Below are 16,060 nucleotides of genomic sequence, written 5' to 3'. Positions count from 1 at the left end.
GTGGCTTCGCGGTCTCAGCATCCACGTCTTCCACGGCAGCTTCTTCGATCGACTGATGTCCTCTGCTTGTCGAACATTAATCCAGACACCGGTTAATTTTACTGTTATATTAATTATGTATTAATATTATGTATTTAAATTAATATGTTATTAATTAATTTTAATGTTATTAATTATGTAATTAAAATTAATATAACATATAACACAATATATTAATATAATTATTATAAATAATTAATATAATTAATATAATTATTATAATTATTAATATAATTATTATAAATAATTATATTAATATGTTATATTACATTAATTTTTTATGTTACACATGTCTTGAAAATAAAAATTAATTTATAAAATAAAATTTTCTATTTAGCTTATTCTTTTATACTAACTCCGATATTACAATATCCAGTTGATATCTTAAGATTTTCCGCGGCGCACAAGATACATTTCGTGAACCTCTACCTTGTATAGTTCACTTTGACAGCTATCATAACCGTTCACTACGTGTATACAGAGATGGTGGATTGCGATCTCAAAATTTCTGCGCGTTCCAAAAATCATCAAAAAAAAGTGTTGCAACCTTTCCGTGAACGACGTGAACGACGTAGTCGTTCACGGAAAGGTTGCAACACTTTTTTTGATGATTTTTGGAACGCGCAGAAATTTTGAGATCGCGATCCACCATCCCTGGATGCACGTAGTGAACGGTTATGATGCTGTCAAAGTGAACTATACAAGGTGAATTCACGAAATGTATTTTGTGCGCCGCGGAAAATCTTAAGATACCAACTGGATACTGTAATATCGAGGTAAGTATAAAAAATAAGCTAAATAGACAATTTTATTTTATAAATTAATTTTTATTTTCAAAACATGTGTAACATTAAAAATTAATATAACATAACATAACATATTAATATAATAATTATATAATAGATAAGATAATGGATACTTTATTACCCACAAGGGGTCTAAAAGAGCGTTTTGTAGGGACGTACCCAACCCTGTACAGTTTCACAACATCCTTTCCAACATCTTTTCCAACATACGTATTGGCGTTTTGAAGGGACGTACCCAACCCTGTACATTTCACTCTTCCTATCCCGACCTGGCACTTGGCCTTATACATTCTCGCTCCCTCCCTCCCCTTCTCGTTCTTTATCCTTTCCCTTTCCGTGGTTGCACCCTTCTCTTCCCCTATTCCCTTATCTCTTCTTCCTTTCTCCTGAAGACTTTAATCCCAGCAAACACAGTTATGTAACCATTATATTGCCGCAATAAAACGAAATGTAACGTGTAATGTAACCTGGAGGTTTCAGTTATATATATGTTAATTGTAATTTCCCACTCACGTGACATTGTGTGGACATAACAGCAATATAACGCATTATATTGAAATTATATAAATGTATATAACTGCAATATATATACAACCGAAATACTGTTATCTAGTATTATCTATATATCTAGTATTGAAATAGCCATAATGGTCGAAGTTATTTGTATCTATAACTGTAAAGTTAAAATTTATATCTTTAATGCAGATACATCTCTGAAATAATTACATGTAGATCTATATAAATGTATTGGCAATGAGAGAGATGCATCTATACAATAGATATAAATTATAACTCTACAGTTAAGATACAAATAACGAATTTTTAATGTTCTAAAGAAAAATAAATATGAAAACATATATTTTTTATTGCATAAATGTTTTATTGATGCACACATTCTTTAAGCTTTTCTTTTTTCTTGAAGCTTTTTTTACAGGTTTAAACTGTAGATATCGTTTATATCAATTTAAGAATTTGTTTTATCCTTTGTATAACAGATTAGTATACTTAATCGAACATAAAATCAAGTAAAAAATATCATATTTATAATCATCAAAATCATATTTCAAAAAATCAAATTTTATCGGTGAAAAATTAAAATAAGCAAATCAGTATAATAACTCTATGGAGATATAAAATAAAAATACAATTTTACAAAATGCGATTAGAAAAAAGTTCTTGGAAACATTTCAAACTTATTCTGTAGAAATTTTCACCTATTTGTACGTAGCGGCCGCTCTCGGCGGTTGTACAGTGGATGATGATAGAGGCGCGCGAGAATCAATAATCAAAAGTAATCTTGTAGAAAGACACATTCAAAAATAAGAAATCAATTTTCGAATTATCGCACTAGGTGCAATATTGACGAGCAGCAATGAAAAACGCGCGCGCGCTCCGCAAAAGTTCGAAACAGAAGTCCGTTAAAAAAAAATACAAAAAAGAGAGATAACGAGTTAAGAAGCATGGGTGAAGGGTGTGTTGCGTTATCGCTCGGTCGAAAGAAAGAGAGAGATAATAAGGAGAGTGTCGCTTCCGTCGCGGGATATATATATTTTTTTTTCTTAGTTCTCGTCGACCTCAGCTTCCTGCTCCTCGTCGAATTCTGCGTCCTCGTCCGCGGTAGCCTCCTGGTACTGCTGGTACTCGGACACCAAGTCATTTATGTTCGATTCGGCCTCACTGAATTCCATCTCGTCCATGTCCTCGCCGGTGTACCAGTGAAGGAAAGCTTTTCTCCTGAACATGACAGTGAACTGTTCAGAGCTTTAACAGTTCCTGGATGGCGGTGGAGTTGCCAATGAACGTGGCGAACATCTTGAGACCGCGCGGTGGAATATCGCACACGGCGGTCTTGACGTTGTTCGGTATCCGCTCGACGAAGTACGAACTGTTCTTGTTGAGCATTTGCTCGTCGACCTCCTTCATCGACATCCTACCGCGGAAGATGGCGACGACTGGTGCTTATTTCCACCCATTGTATGTGTACTCCTCGAGTTGCTTAAGGTTTCGGACAATCAACGTCTTTCTCAGCTGCATTCTTATCGCGACTTTCTCGCTGGCTTCGTTGCTTAGCAAAACGTAGCCATTCCGCCGTAATTTCATCAAATGCGGATTCTGTTAGACTCGCATGATATGAAATCATCTCTCCTGAAAAGAAACGACAAGAATATTCAAAATTAATAAAATTATTACCGTAATTAACAATTAATATGGTAAGCAGTATATATTTTAATTACATACTTTTCATAATCTTAATGAAATATAAATCCGAAACTCGAAAATTGTTTCGAATTCCTTTCCAGGAACAGTTCATTGCACACTCATTCGAAAACAATTTTTTTAATGCTCGATGAATACTATCTCGCGCGTTAGTACCACCTGTTTTTTTCAATAAGTCTGTCTGTAACACAAAAATAACAAAATTTGCATATATTTAAAGTGCTAATAGTAATTATAAATAATTAATTATGCTACAAGGGTTTATTAGCTGATATAAACATACATATATAAACATATATATAATACATATGATATAAATATACATGCATATATATATATACATATATATATATATATATATATATATATGTGTGTTTAAAAATACTTGGAGATGTTTAATTAAAATAATTTCTATTTTAAAATAGGTTTACAATTTCAAATTTCACAAAAATAATTGTAACTTACAAACTGTACTACTGCTCCCTCTGTTCTTCTTAATAATGTATCAAAATCTTTTATTTCACCTATTGTTGATAACGGTAACAATGGTGCAATAATTCTATCATCGTAACCTGCAGAATGTGTTATAGGATGTTTTAGGGTATCTTCCATTCGAGTAAAACGTTGCACAAGATCTTTCAAGATGAGAGTATTTTCACATTGCGTACGCTGCATTTGTCTCAATATCTCTGCAACACGATTATAATACCATGTACATTAAAATAACATATAACAATATATGAAAAGGCTCTCTTGAATAAATTAAAAACATAAATAAATGTGGCAATAGAAGCTAGGAGCGGTAATTAGAGTGCGCTCTATAATTTCGACAAAACAATAAAAGACAAGTACGTTTTGACCCTTTCTTTGGGTCATCCTCAACGCATAACAATAGTGAATTATATAAATATCTTATATAAGTCAGAATTAAACACAATCAATCGGTTAAAACAATTTGCATGTAGATATAGTCGATAGATTTTTTCGTCTCTTATAAATAAAAGTAAAGGCAGATGTATATTACATACGGTACAATGAGTTAAAAATCCGATAATGTCTCAGGAAACTCCAGATCCCAAAAACCTTTAAAAAAATTTTGTTTATTATACATATATATAACATAAAAAAGTGATAATAAAATAAAATATTATAACACATGTGAAAGTATAATATTATACCTTGTGGTGTATTTGGTCGCTCATATTTGGATCGATGTCGCGAGCACTGATTCTTTCGTTTTTGTAAATCTTCTTTTGACAGTGACAACATCTTATAATACTAAAAATCAAATATTATAAATTACTTTATGAGAAAAATATTTATACTTATTTATTTATATTTATATTTATTTCTTATATATTTTTTTTGTTTATTTATATGTTACATAACTATACTGTTAAATTGCATTACTTCTCTGCATTCCCAGCAATCCCAACCGTTTAACTTTGCTCTCTCAGCTTTACATCGCATGTTACGCTGCTCTGAAATGTCCTTTCTTTTTTCCTTTCTTTTTCTGTCAATAATGTTTTCATTATATATATATATAAATGCAACTTCTCCATTACGACAATTGTTGAGCGATATTTACATATTAAACTTATCCAATAAAACCTTTTGTTCAAGTGGCTTGTTTTCTGTGTTATCCAAATTGACTGGATAAAATGCAAGTCTTTTCACTCTCTTCTTTGGTGTAAACAACATAGATGGACTTATTGGTCGATTATTTTCGTCGGTATTTTTGTGCAAAGATTCATATTTTGCAACGGATGAAGCAATTTCCGCATCAGTTAAAATTAATAACTCTATTAATCACATATACATATGTAATAATTAATTAATGAATTAAAATGTTTACACATAAATAATACTGCCGAATTTTTCTTGTATTCCAGGGGGTTGATTGTGTATTTCGACTTATGTAAGATATATATAATTCACTATTGTTATGCATTAAGGCTCCTGGGTACTCGCCGCGGTATGTGAGATCGTAACATTAGAAGCGAAAAATGAGTGGAAAATGACACAGGCGCTGGCAAACGCATAAACCTGCATGGTTACTTCGTATTACATTCATTTTACGGCTGTTTATTAACTGTTAAGGAAAATAGATAGTTTTCGGAGTATTTTTAGAGTGTACTGAAGTGATCTGTAGTGTTATTTGATATTTTTTTATTTGGTAATTTAATGCAAGAATTTTCAACGTGTCATTTCCGCTCATTTCTTGCTTCTGACGTCACGATTTCAACATGGCCGCGGCGAGTACCCAGGAGCCTTAAGGGCTCAAACACAATGAGAAAAATAAGGAATAAGATAAAGGAATAAGGAATAAGGCATGTTGCATCTCACTTTAATGTACATGTACTGAAGTGAGATGCGACATTCCCTTATTCCTTTATCTTATTCCTTATTTTTTTCATTGTGTCTGAGACCTAAGAATAACCCAAAGAAAGGGTCTAAATGTACGCTTGGTTTTTGTTTTATCTAAATTATAATAAATTATAGAGCGTACTCTCAAATTACCACGCCTGGTTCTTATTTCTAAATTTATTTATGTTTTTGATTTAAAAATAATATTATGTACCTATGTTAATCTTAAGTATAATAGAAAAGATAGTTTCGTTTCGCGACCTAATCAATAAAAGAGTTCTTGAATTCGGTATGTGCAGCAGACTCTAAAATTGTATACAACGTTACTGCACTATTACAAATTGAAGGTTTCTGGGTACGGTCATGTCATGTTAGATCGTGAAAAGTTAAGGGCAAGAGATGACATGCTGCAATATATTGCGTGCCATTTTTAAATAAAAAAATATGTGAATGAAAAAAAAACACTTCAGATAGCTTTAGCACATTTCAAAAATACTTTGAAAACTATCCCTTTCCCTTGACAGTTAATAATCAGCCGTAAAACAAATGTAATACAAAGCCTGTAGTCATGCAAACTTATACGTAGGCGCATGACTAGGGTTGGTATTACATTCATTTTACGGCTGTTTATCAATTGTCAAAGGAAAGGGATAGTTTTCGAAGTATTTTTCAAGTGTGCTGAGATGATCTGGTATTTTTTTCATCCATATACTTTTGTATTGGAAAATGGCACGCAATAATTCTCAGCGTGTCATTTCTCGCCTTTGACTTGTCACGATCTAACATGACCGCGGCGAGAGTCCAGGAGCTTTAATATCTATTACTTTTTTCAATATTTATTAACAGTATATCTACCTCTTGATGATGCTGTTGGGCTATCTGGGGAGTTACGATGACATGATTTCTTGCTGGACTGTACACGACGTAAATTATTTTCTTTATCAGAATCTGAAAAGTTACTTCTATTAAAATAAAAACTACACAATTAAGGCTCCTGGATAATCGTCGCTTCTATCCTTGTTTGATGACGTCCGAAGCGAGAAATAAGTGGAAATGACAAGCTGAGAATTCTTGCATTGAATTTCCAAATAAAAAGATATTTGCTTAAAATAACACTACAGATCACTTCTGCACTTCAAAAATACTCCGAAAACTATCCAATTCCCTTGGCAGTTAATAAACAGCCGTAAAATGAATGTAATACGAAGCCTAACCATGCAGGCTTATACGCCTGCGCAAAAGCCAGCATAATTCGACTTCGTATTACATTCATTTTATGGCACTGTTTATTAACTGTCAAGGGAAATGGATAAACCTCGGCCTCGGAGTATTTTTGAAGTGATGTGTTGAAGTGATCTAAAGCTAGTGTTATTTTATGCAAATATATCTTTTATTTAGATCTTATTTTTCTATTTGGAAATTTAATGCAAGAATTCTCAGCGTGTCATTTTTACTTATTTCTCGCTTCTGAAGTCATCAATTAAACAAGGATAGAAGCGACGACTATCCAGGAGCCTTAACAATATTATATTTTATGAAATATCATTATGTTTTAAATGATTTGTATTTACCTTTATTATTATGACGTGACATGTCAAAAGATCCAGAAGTGTTTGAGCACGATTGTCCCGCAGAAAAGACAGAAGAATTTGACTGTCTCTCTATATTATACATACTTTTACCATAATTGTTTTGAGTTTGCTGATTATTGTTCTCTTCTTCATCACTCTCGAAACGATTCACATGTGATCTTTTTCCTCGGCTCAATTGTTCTTCGTCTGTTTCGTTATTGGCATCAGCTGCACTTTTTTGAGCGGATTTGTAAGACGCTAAAATAAAAGATATTAATTTAAGATATTATTACATAGTTTCTGAAAATTCTGTTTTAATATTACTGCCTTTAAAATCTGTTATACGACTATATGGCAAAATTCGTCAAATTATCATGTCGTACATTTTTAAGATTATATTTTTCTTTAAAAAAAAAAAAAAAAAAAAGATTTCCAGAAACCGTAAATGATAATTGTGTTGCTTAAATTCACTGTTGATTGGTAGATAAACTTTTTGAAAGTCAGACACGATTAATCTTTTCGCTTGTCCGCAGACTGTTCGACGACACGAATAAAAAAAAATATAATAAACTTGTCGGGTCCAGCACGTTCGCCGTACAACGAATCGAACACGCATGTGCGTGTTTTCGGATGTATATCGAGGTAAGGAGTGTTTGGTTGAGTCATTTCGCGCAAGTAATTTCCGCGTAAATCGAATACTCGTTCCCGCAGCTGCGAGTACAGAGTCCGCTCGAGAGTTCGGCTTTGCCCCGATTCCTTCTTTGTCCCGCTTTGTCCGAGAAAATACAGCGAGATCAGCGAGCACGTGACTCGATCGACGTAAAAATGACAAGTTTCGTTCAACACAGAACGACGCGAGGCACGATCGTGCGCAGCATGAGCTTGCGCGATGATTTTGCGAGACAAAGAAACAGCAATATTTTTATCGCGCAAACGGTCGCGTCAACGCGACGCACTCAGCCCGCTAATTTTTTACGTTTTTCTCATCGAGAGAAGCAGAACTTCTCTATTTAATTAAATTGCATATTGTGTTTCGCTCGATTGCGCGCAAAGACATTTGCATTCCACAAATTTAGATCAAAATTAGATTATGTTATAATTAAATTAAAACATTAATATACATGTACAAATAATAAATTTAGTATTAAATAATAAATCGTTCTTTTTTAGTCGTAAAAAAGAATTTCATCGCGAAAAAAAAATAAATAATAAAAAAGACAAAAACGTTGATTTATATTAATTTTGCTTCGTCGTACTATGCTGTTTCATTATTATTAGATGCAGCGCAACAGAAACAGCAGAAATTTCTTTATCCAAATCAGGCTGATAACATGTTAATAAAACATCATAAATGTTGTTCAATATACATATTTTTACCATAATTGTTTTGATTTTGCTGATCATTGTTCTCTTCTTCATCACTCTCGAAACGATTCATATGTGATCTTTTTTCTCGGCTCAATTGTTCTTTGTCTGTTTCGTAATTGGCATCAGCTGCACTTTTTTGGGCGGATTTATAAGACGCTAAAATAAAGAAAATTAATTTTAAATAGTATTTTCTCCAGTTCTTTAAGGCTCTGATGTCACAATTCCAATATGTCCGCGACGAGTAATTAAATGTAACAATTGTTAAAAATGTGATTTCTTATCTAAGCAACAAAATTTAATTAATTTATTATTGTTGTGCTGAATTATCATTTTGTATCAATTTAATTATATTTACCTTTATTATTATTGGGCGGCATGTCAAAAGATTTACGAACAGATCCAAAAGTGTCTGGGCACGGTGGTAGCGCAGGAAGGATACATGATTTTGACTGTTTCTCTATAATTAAAAATAATATCATTACACACAATTTTTATATTAATGTTTAAGACAAAACATGTGAATAAAATACTGTTATCATAAATACTGTTCATTATACATACTTTTACAATAAGTTTTTCGAGTTTGCTGATTTATATCGTCCTCTTCATCACTCTCGTAAGGATTATGTGGCACATGTGATCTTTTTCCTCGCCCCAATCGTTCTTCGTCTGTTGTTTCGTAGTTGGAATCAGCTGCACTTTTTCGGGCTGTTTCGTAAGACGCTATAATGAAGAAAATAAATTTGGAATAGTAATTTCTCTCTACAGTTTCTTAAGTCAGAATTCTTAAGGCTCCTGCCTACTCGCTGCTTGTATCCTTATTTGATGTCGTCAGAATCGAGAAATCGTATGCCAAAACTTCTTGTGGTATATGTTGAAATAAGAAGATATCCATAAAACGCAATTGTAACTGATTAAGCATATTTGTACAATATAGCGAACACTTTCCTTTGACTTTAATTATTAAAAAACCGTACAGACAACGTGACATGCAATCTACCTCTTTAACTAGTCTTCTTTCATTTTTTAGCTATATTTATTGATTATTTCAACAAAAGGAAAGTGCTTTATATATTTTACAAATATACTGAATTAATTACAATTTTGTTTTATGGATATACGTTTTTATTATTTCAACGTATACCGTAAGAATTTTTGGCATGCAATTCTCGCTTCTAACGTCAAACAAGAATATCAAACAATTATTAGGATAGCAGCGGCGAGCAGACAGGAGCCCCTTAAAAATGATTAATTATATTTATTTTTCTGATTTTTAGTTATATTATTAAGTTATTTATTATTACATTTATTATACATTTTTCAATTCACTGATTTCTCTATTTTTATTAATTTCGATGTAATCTACAAACAAGTAGAATATCAAATAAACAATAAACATTGTTTAATAATAAGTTTTTCCATTTTATAAAAAAATTGATAAATAACAATGTATTTTTAATGCTGTTATTGAGAACAAAGTTCTTTATAATGAACACAGTGAAGATGTGATATTAACGTAAATCAAGAGACACTACACGCAAAGCGAGACCGTACCGTGACTCTTTTACGCGATGCGACGATTTCCGAGTACTCGAGATGTTGAAATCTCAATGACGAGTGAACGGATCAATAATACGTACAGCAATATTTGATGAATTCCACTTCGAATCGACTCCATGTATTAGGGTTAGGATTAGCACAATTCGCTATTGCTAATGCACTGTTTGTTGTTCGAGGTGGCCACCAACATTGTTGATATTTATTATTATCATCATCACTTATGATGAGCCAGGCTGTTGGAATTTCTGAATACGACGAATACGATTTAAATTTAACTACTGCGTATTTATTTCTGTTCATTTTCTGTAAAAACGTAAAAAACAGAAATATGTATTATATAAATGTAGACTTGCTTGACGAAGAAACTTTGCGTATAATATTAACCTCTCTTAATAATTATGTATACCGCAGTGTTGAGATATTGTGAGAAGACTGACGTACGATGTTCCTTACGTAGGCGTTATAGCCTTATTTTAGGTTGCCGTGCTTTTTCTGAACGAGTTCAAACATAAGTAACTGCAATAGCACAATAAAAAAATAAAACAATAGCTCAATGTAACACAATAACCTTTAATATGACTCTTGCACACAAGACGCTGAAACTTCTTTTTCTTTACTTAATTTATTTTAGCACCAGGCAGAAACGACTGGAAACGACCGCTTATACGACTAAGACGCTGAAACATTTGCCGCGCGCGGTGCGGCACGAAAAAACGCGGTAGCCACTCAACTGCACTCAACGTGCCGTTTCCGCGTCTCGTGTATGCAGGGTCATGCACGAAAGACGCATGCGCGGCGCGCGATACGATTTCCTGCGTTAATCAGAGAAAGTAGCTCAGTGAGAGAATGATTATCGCTCTTAATTTATTTTGGATCTATCAAGAATGTAACAAATATTTCAGTAGATAAAATAAACACAAAAGACTTACTGAGCTAATTTCTCTGCTGAATCTAAATATTGACCGTGTTTTGATTAAACACAGACCAATATCAAATTGCTTTTAATCTATATGTAAAGAAAATGTATATTTTTTAATCAATATTACACTCACCTCTGTCGCATATGTTTTCCATGAAAACCATCACGTACATCTTGCATACAATTAATATTCTACATATATTTAACAGAAAGACTCAGTAACTTCAAGTGGAATTAAAATAAAACGTTTACAAATATCAAAACAAATGACAACTAACATATTAATAATATTTCATAGTTTAACGATTATAATATAGTGTATCATATTTTATTTGTTATATCACAAAACCATAAAATATATTATATATATATATTAAGTGCATCTCAAATCGAATGTCATGCACCTAATTATTGGAGAGTAGAAGCGGTATAGTAACAAATGATTCTACCTCGTCAAAGAGTAAAATTTTAATACATTTGTTACATATTTGCGTAACTGAAATGTTTATAATGTCAAAATTAGTTGTATTAGATATTAAGAATATGCCCAACTTTTCAGAAGGACACGGTATACTAAAAAAAGACTTCGGGTTTAAATAACGTTGTGCACGAATATAGAGTACGCAGTTTTCTTCTACAATGTCCAAAATACAAACTACAAAATTGCTATCAAGTAAAGCAAAATTATTATTGTTATTTTTGGAAATTTTAAAACTTTTAAATTGCAGATAAGAAATTTCCTTGTTTTTTTTATAAACAACAACCGGATATTGTATTATTGGACATGGTTGAATTGGAAGTTGTAGTTCTTCATATACGCGATTTGACAACTGTTCCAAAGGTTTCCGTGATTGACGTACTTTCTTTTTAATCTTCTGCATGTGGTTTTCGAATTTGAAACAACTAAAATTATCCAAACAACCAAAGGTTTGTACATCATCGGAAAGATGAATAAGATTATGAACATTGTACGAAATATATTCGTCCCCATAAATTAAACCGTAATTCGAAACAAACCATACTAACAATGACTTCGCGTAAGCATTGCTTGTTATACATAGTTGCGGATCGGTCAATATTCGTATAGCAACACTTAAAGAAATGAAATGGTTATAGCAATTTTGTGAGAGTACTGATTTCATAATTACAATGCCAGTATATAACAAAAACTGGCGAAATTCAGTAGCTTTCCATCTATCAACTTCTGATAAATCTCTAGGTTTTCTTGCGAATTCTGAGGTAATGTAAGGTTTAATGGCAATTAAATAGTGCGAAACAAAATCAATATTTTCTTTTGATAATCTGACATTTTTACTTCCTCTTGTCCAAAATTGAAGTAACCGTTTCATAACCCCTAGACAAACAAGATGCATATAATCGAGAACAATTTGAGTTACCATTCCAATGAGAAGCATTTCTAGTATAGAATAACCTGTATGATGTTCAGGATGAATTCGATTCTTGAATGAGTAATCTGTACGTAATGTATTATTAGTTTCAGGAAAAGTTACTTTATTTTTTACAAAATCACCCTCTTGTATACATTTGGAACACGAAAAGTATCCTGCATGACCTTTTGTAAATGTAACAAATGCTCTAGCCGGAGCATCACATAGTATAGCATTAATTGCAACAATGTATTTTTTATTTGAAACAGTAATTCCATTTTGAGAAAAGAGAATGAATTCATTGACAAAGTCAGTTAGAAATTCGTTTGCGTCTTGAGGTTTACGCGTGCCGTGATACACACCAATTACAAAAGGCAACGTATAAACGTCAATTCCTTCAATGGCTGCCATTATGGGCCAAAACTGGCTACCAGAACTCTTAGACATGGGTAAACCATCTATATTTATGTTTATTTTAATTTCATTTCCCTTTATGAAATTAGAATATATACGTATAGATCGTTCGAGACTACAAAAAAGACCAAAGTGCTTATAGCACCCATTAGTGTTTAAAGATGTAATAGTTGCATATGCGTTTCGTGGAGTTGCAAGTAAAACCCTAACATCTTTAGGCAAATTTACGTGACCATGTTTTCTGAGAACTTGTAGCAGTTTGTTAGCAGTAGTATGTGGAACGTTATTTTGAATTATTAAAGTTTGTAAATCTACTCGCAAACTCGTTTCATTATTTTCAAACTTCTCATTTATATGATCTTGTTCATCAATTTCATCGTTAAATTGTTTATTGCTTTCTGTATCAGAAAGTAATAAACTACTTTCTGTATCAGAAAGTAATAAACTGGGTGGCTCCGACTGTACTACATGAATTTCATTGTTACTTATAACGCAATATTGTTCAGTATTATTATACTGAACAATATTACGTTCCGCTTCTTGCACTCGATCATTATTAGGCGCTACATTCGATACATACCTTTCTGCTAGTTGTCCATTACTATTATCTCTATTTATTTCTATATTTATTAATTGATTTCTTCGTCTTTTTGTTAAATGTTGAATATCCTTAGGCATGATGCACTTTTTTAATACCTGTAAAAATAGTGATCATCGTTAAATAAGCAATTAGTCGAAAACGTATAAAAATCACTGAGTTCGCGCATTGGCAAAAATCTTAATCTTACCAAATTTTCGCGTCACTGCTGTTGTCGTCGCGGCCTTGGTAGTTATTGTTGTCTTTGTGACAGTGGTTTCACCGCTGATGCTCGAGATCGCCGCTTTGGTTGATCCGTCCAGTTGCTTGGGGCGAGTTGCGGTACTCGTAGCGGTAAAGTATTAGTTTTGCCCAAACTGATGATCGGTCTGACTGTTGACCGAGTAGCGACCGTAGCTCTGAACCGACTTCGAGATCAGATATTTCTCAACGGTACTCTTTGTGTTCTGATAGCCGCCGCCGCGGTGGACATTCGTCGACGCCTCGGACGTTGGCGAGATTGACGTGAAGCGCTCGTTGGAGGCCGATGATTGGGTACTGGTCGTTGTGTACGGCGAGTAATACCTAAATTTCGAAAGAAGAATTAGTACTGATAGCGATTAAATAAAGATTTGTCGAAACATGAGAAATTATCAAAAATCTTAATCTTACCTCGCGTCACTGCTGTTGTCGTCGCGGCCTTGGTAGTTATTGTTGTCTTTGTGACAAAGGTTTCACCGCTGATGCTCGAGATCGCCGCTTTGGTTGATCCGTCCAGTTGCTTGGGACGAGTTGCGGTAAAGTATCAGTCTTGCCCGAACTGATGATCGGTCTGACTGTTGACCGAGTAGCGACCGTAGCTCTGTACCGACTTCGAGATCAGATATTTCTCAACGGTACTCTTTGTGTTCTGATAACCGCCGCCGCGGTGGACATTCGTCGACGCCTCGGACGTCGGCGAGATTGACGTGAAGCGCTCGTTGGAGGCCGATGATTGGGTACTGGTTGTTGTGGACGGCGAGTGATACCTGAATTTCGAAAGAAGAATTAGTACTGATAGCGATTAAATAAAGATTTGTCGAAACATGAGAAATCATCGAGCTATCGCAATTTCGCAGAATTTCAAACAAAGCGTGGAAATTGTATAGATATAATATATATTCGATTTTTAATTCCTTCAATCTATCTATTTATTATTTCTGAAGATACACTTTTAATAAATTGTCCAGCAAGGATTTAGGTCAAAAATTCCGTTATAGCTAAAGAAATCCTAATATCTATCAAAAAATTTTAATATTCTATATCTGTAGTGTCAAAGATTTGCGGGGTAAAAAAAACATTTAAATTCATGGATATTTTAAAGCATTTAAATATTGTAAGATCTTGTGATTCAATATAACGACAGTTCTTTATTTTATAAATATACATATAGTCCAGAAACATTCCCTCGTTACTTTACCGCAAGGCTTTTCGACCGATCTATCTCTCTATATTCATATATCTCGCACGCACCTATGATTCTCTCTCTCTCTCTCTCTCTCTCTCTCTCTCTCTCTCTCTCTCTCTCTCTCTCTCTCTCTCTCTCTCTCTCTCTCTCCAAATTACGTTATGTACTTCTCGCTCAGCGATTCAAATCTCTCTGCCGTTTGTCCATGCCTTCCTGCGCAAAAGCTTTCCCCTACTCCATTTAACCTTCCGGACGTCCTGTTTATTTATTTTCGTGCTAACGCTATCCAACCGACTCATGCCTATCTCTATTTGAAAATTATTTACTTATATCTTTTCAAAAATCTTACAATATTTAGGCGATCAAATATCCACGAAACCAAGAATACATAAAAATGTTAGTGGGAGAAAAAAATCGATATCGAAATATCTCAGTCCTTATAATTTGCTCGAGAAAAGCAAGACGCACACTTACCAGTCTCTGACGAAAAGGACGACGAAGAGGACGTCGACGCCAGGAGACGTTCTGTGGAAGAGACGATATAGCGCGGCGTCTCGGTACTGGATAGCCTGCCGTCGTGCACGGGTGACGATCCGGCCGGGTGACGATCCGGCCAAGTATCGATCACTGGAGAACTCGTATTAAATATTTGATCCGCGGATCCGCGAGCGCACGACCGTCCCAGCCGGGTGACGATCCGGCCAGGTATCGATCACTGGAGAACTCGGCGTCGGCGTATTAATTTGATCCGCAGATCCGCGAGCGCGCGACCGTCTCGGCCGGGTGACGATCCGGCCAGGTATCGATCACTGGAGAACTCGGCGTCGGCGTATTAATTTGATCCGCAGATCCGCGAGCGCGCGACCGTCTCGGCCGGGTGACGATCCGGCCAGGTATCGATCACTGGAGAACTCGGCGTATTAATTAATTTAATCCGCAGATCCGCGAGCGCGCGACCGTCTCGGCCGGGTGACGATCCGACCAGGTATCGATCACTGGAGAACTCGGCGTCGGCGTATTAATTTGATCCGCGGATCCGCGAGCGCGCGACCGTCCCGGCCGAAATGTGATGGAATAATATTTCCTAACCTAACCTCTGTCACCATGCATGGCAATGGGCGCGTTCAACAGATACCAACTGTTGAGTTCGTGTTGTTAACACTTTGCGTTGATTGGTTGATTCTAAAAGTAAGAGCCAATCACGTTCTCACAAATAAATAATAATAGATATTTATTTATTATTATTTATATAGATATAAAATATATAAATAAAACCGTGGCGTCTTAGAATAATTGTGTATACAATTATAAAATAAACCAAAATATATGTATATTAATAACTTAAAACATACTTAAGATGAATTAATAAAAGCGAGTCAATGACGGT

The 16,060-nt window shown here is 34.3% G+C and overlaps 2 protein-coding genes across 3 annotated transcripts; both read right to left on the bottom strand.

Annotated features, from left to right (window-relative positions):
* Positions 1–1,702: 1,702 nt before the first annotated feature.
* On the bottom strand, positions 1,703–15,743 carry LOC139779777 (tubulin beta-1 chain-like). The gene is made up of 5 exons (XM_071718253.1): positions 15,148–15,743; positions 13,899–14,254; positions 13,438–13,811; positions 13,230–13,345; positions 1,703–2,579 (listed from the first exon to the last, which is right to left on the bottom strand). Exons 4-5 carry the CDS (start codon positions 13,325–13,327, stop codon positions 2,405–2,407), a joined length of 273 nt encoding a protein of 90 aa, XP_071574354.1. The 5' UTR covers positions 13,328–13,345; positions 13,438–13,811; positions 13,899–14,254; positions 15,148–15,743; the 3' UTR covers positions 1,703–2,404.
* LOC139779776 (uncharacterized) lies at positions 2,588–11,254 on the bottom strand. 2 transcript variants are annotated; one of them, XM_071718252.1, is made up of 13 exons: positions 10,981–11,254; positions 10,313–10,444; positions 10,009–10,231; positions 8,930–9,091; positions 8,724–8,825; positions 8,378–8,524; positions 7,001–7,258; positions 6,285–6,377; positions 4,651–4,864; positions 4,473–4,575; positions 4,241–4,340; positions 4,091–4,145; positions 3,610–3,751 (listed from the first exon to the last, which is right to left on the bottom strand). In XM_071718252.1, exons 3-12 carry the CDS (start codon positions 10,226–10,228, stop codon positions 4,102–4,104), a joined length of 1,443 nt encoding a protein of 480 aa, XP_071574353.1. In that variant the 5' UTR covers positions 10,229–10,231; positions 10,313–10,444; positions 10,981–11,254; the 3' UTR covers positions 3,610–3,751; positions 4,091–4,101. The 2 variants fall into 2 exon arrangements, with proteins under 2 accessions (XP_071574352.1, XP_071574353.1); XM_071718251.1 differs by lacking the exons at positions 4,091–4,145; positions 4,241–4,340; positions 4,473–4,575; positions 4,651–4,864 and adding exons at positions 2,588–2,990; positions 3,084–3,243 and having other exon boundaries at positions 3,528–3,751; positions 10,981–11,247.
* Positions 15,744–16,060: the final 317 nt, after the last annotated feature.

This window comes from Temnothorax nylanderi, unplaced genomic scaffold, assembly GCF_030848795.1.
Source record: "Temnothorax nylanderi isolate EJ_2023f unplaced genomic scaffold, tnyl_v1.0 TNYL_tig0241_pilon, whole genome shotgun sequence".
NCBI lineage: Eukaryota > Metazoa > Arthropoda > Insecta > Hymenoptera > Formicidae > Temnothorax > Temnothorax nylanderi.
This window is presented reverse-complemented; position numbering and strand designations above follow the sequence as displayed.

Excerpts from the sequence above, each read along its gene's own strand:
- LOC139779776 (XM_071718251.1), bottom strand. The coding sequence starts at position 10,228 with ATGAACAGAAATAAATACGCAGTAGTTAAATTTAAATCGTATTCGTCG. Across the intron at positions 8,525-8,723 it reads GCCGCCCAATAATAATAAAG|CGTCTTATAAATCCGCCCAA; the intron begins GTAAATATAATT and ends TCTTTATTTTAG. Across the intron at positions 7,259-8,377 it reads GCAAAATCAAAACAATTATG|CGTCTTACAAATCCGCTCAA; the intron begins GTAAAAATATGT and ends CTTTTATTTTAG.
- LOC139779777 (XM_071718253.1), bottom strand. The coding sequence starts at position 13,327 with ATGCCTAAGGATATTCAACATTTAACAAAAAGACGAAGAAATCAATTA. Across the intron at positions 2,580-13,229 it reads AATGGACAACTAGCAGAAAG|GAGAAAAGCTTTCCTTCACT; the intron begins GTATGTATCGAA and ends TGTCATGTTCAG.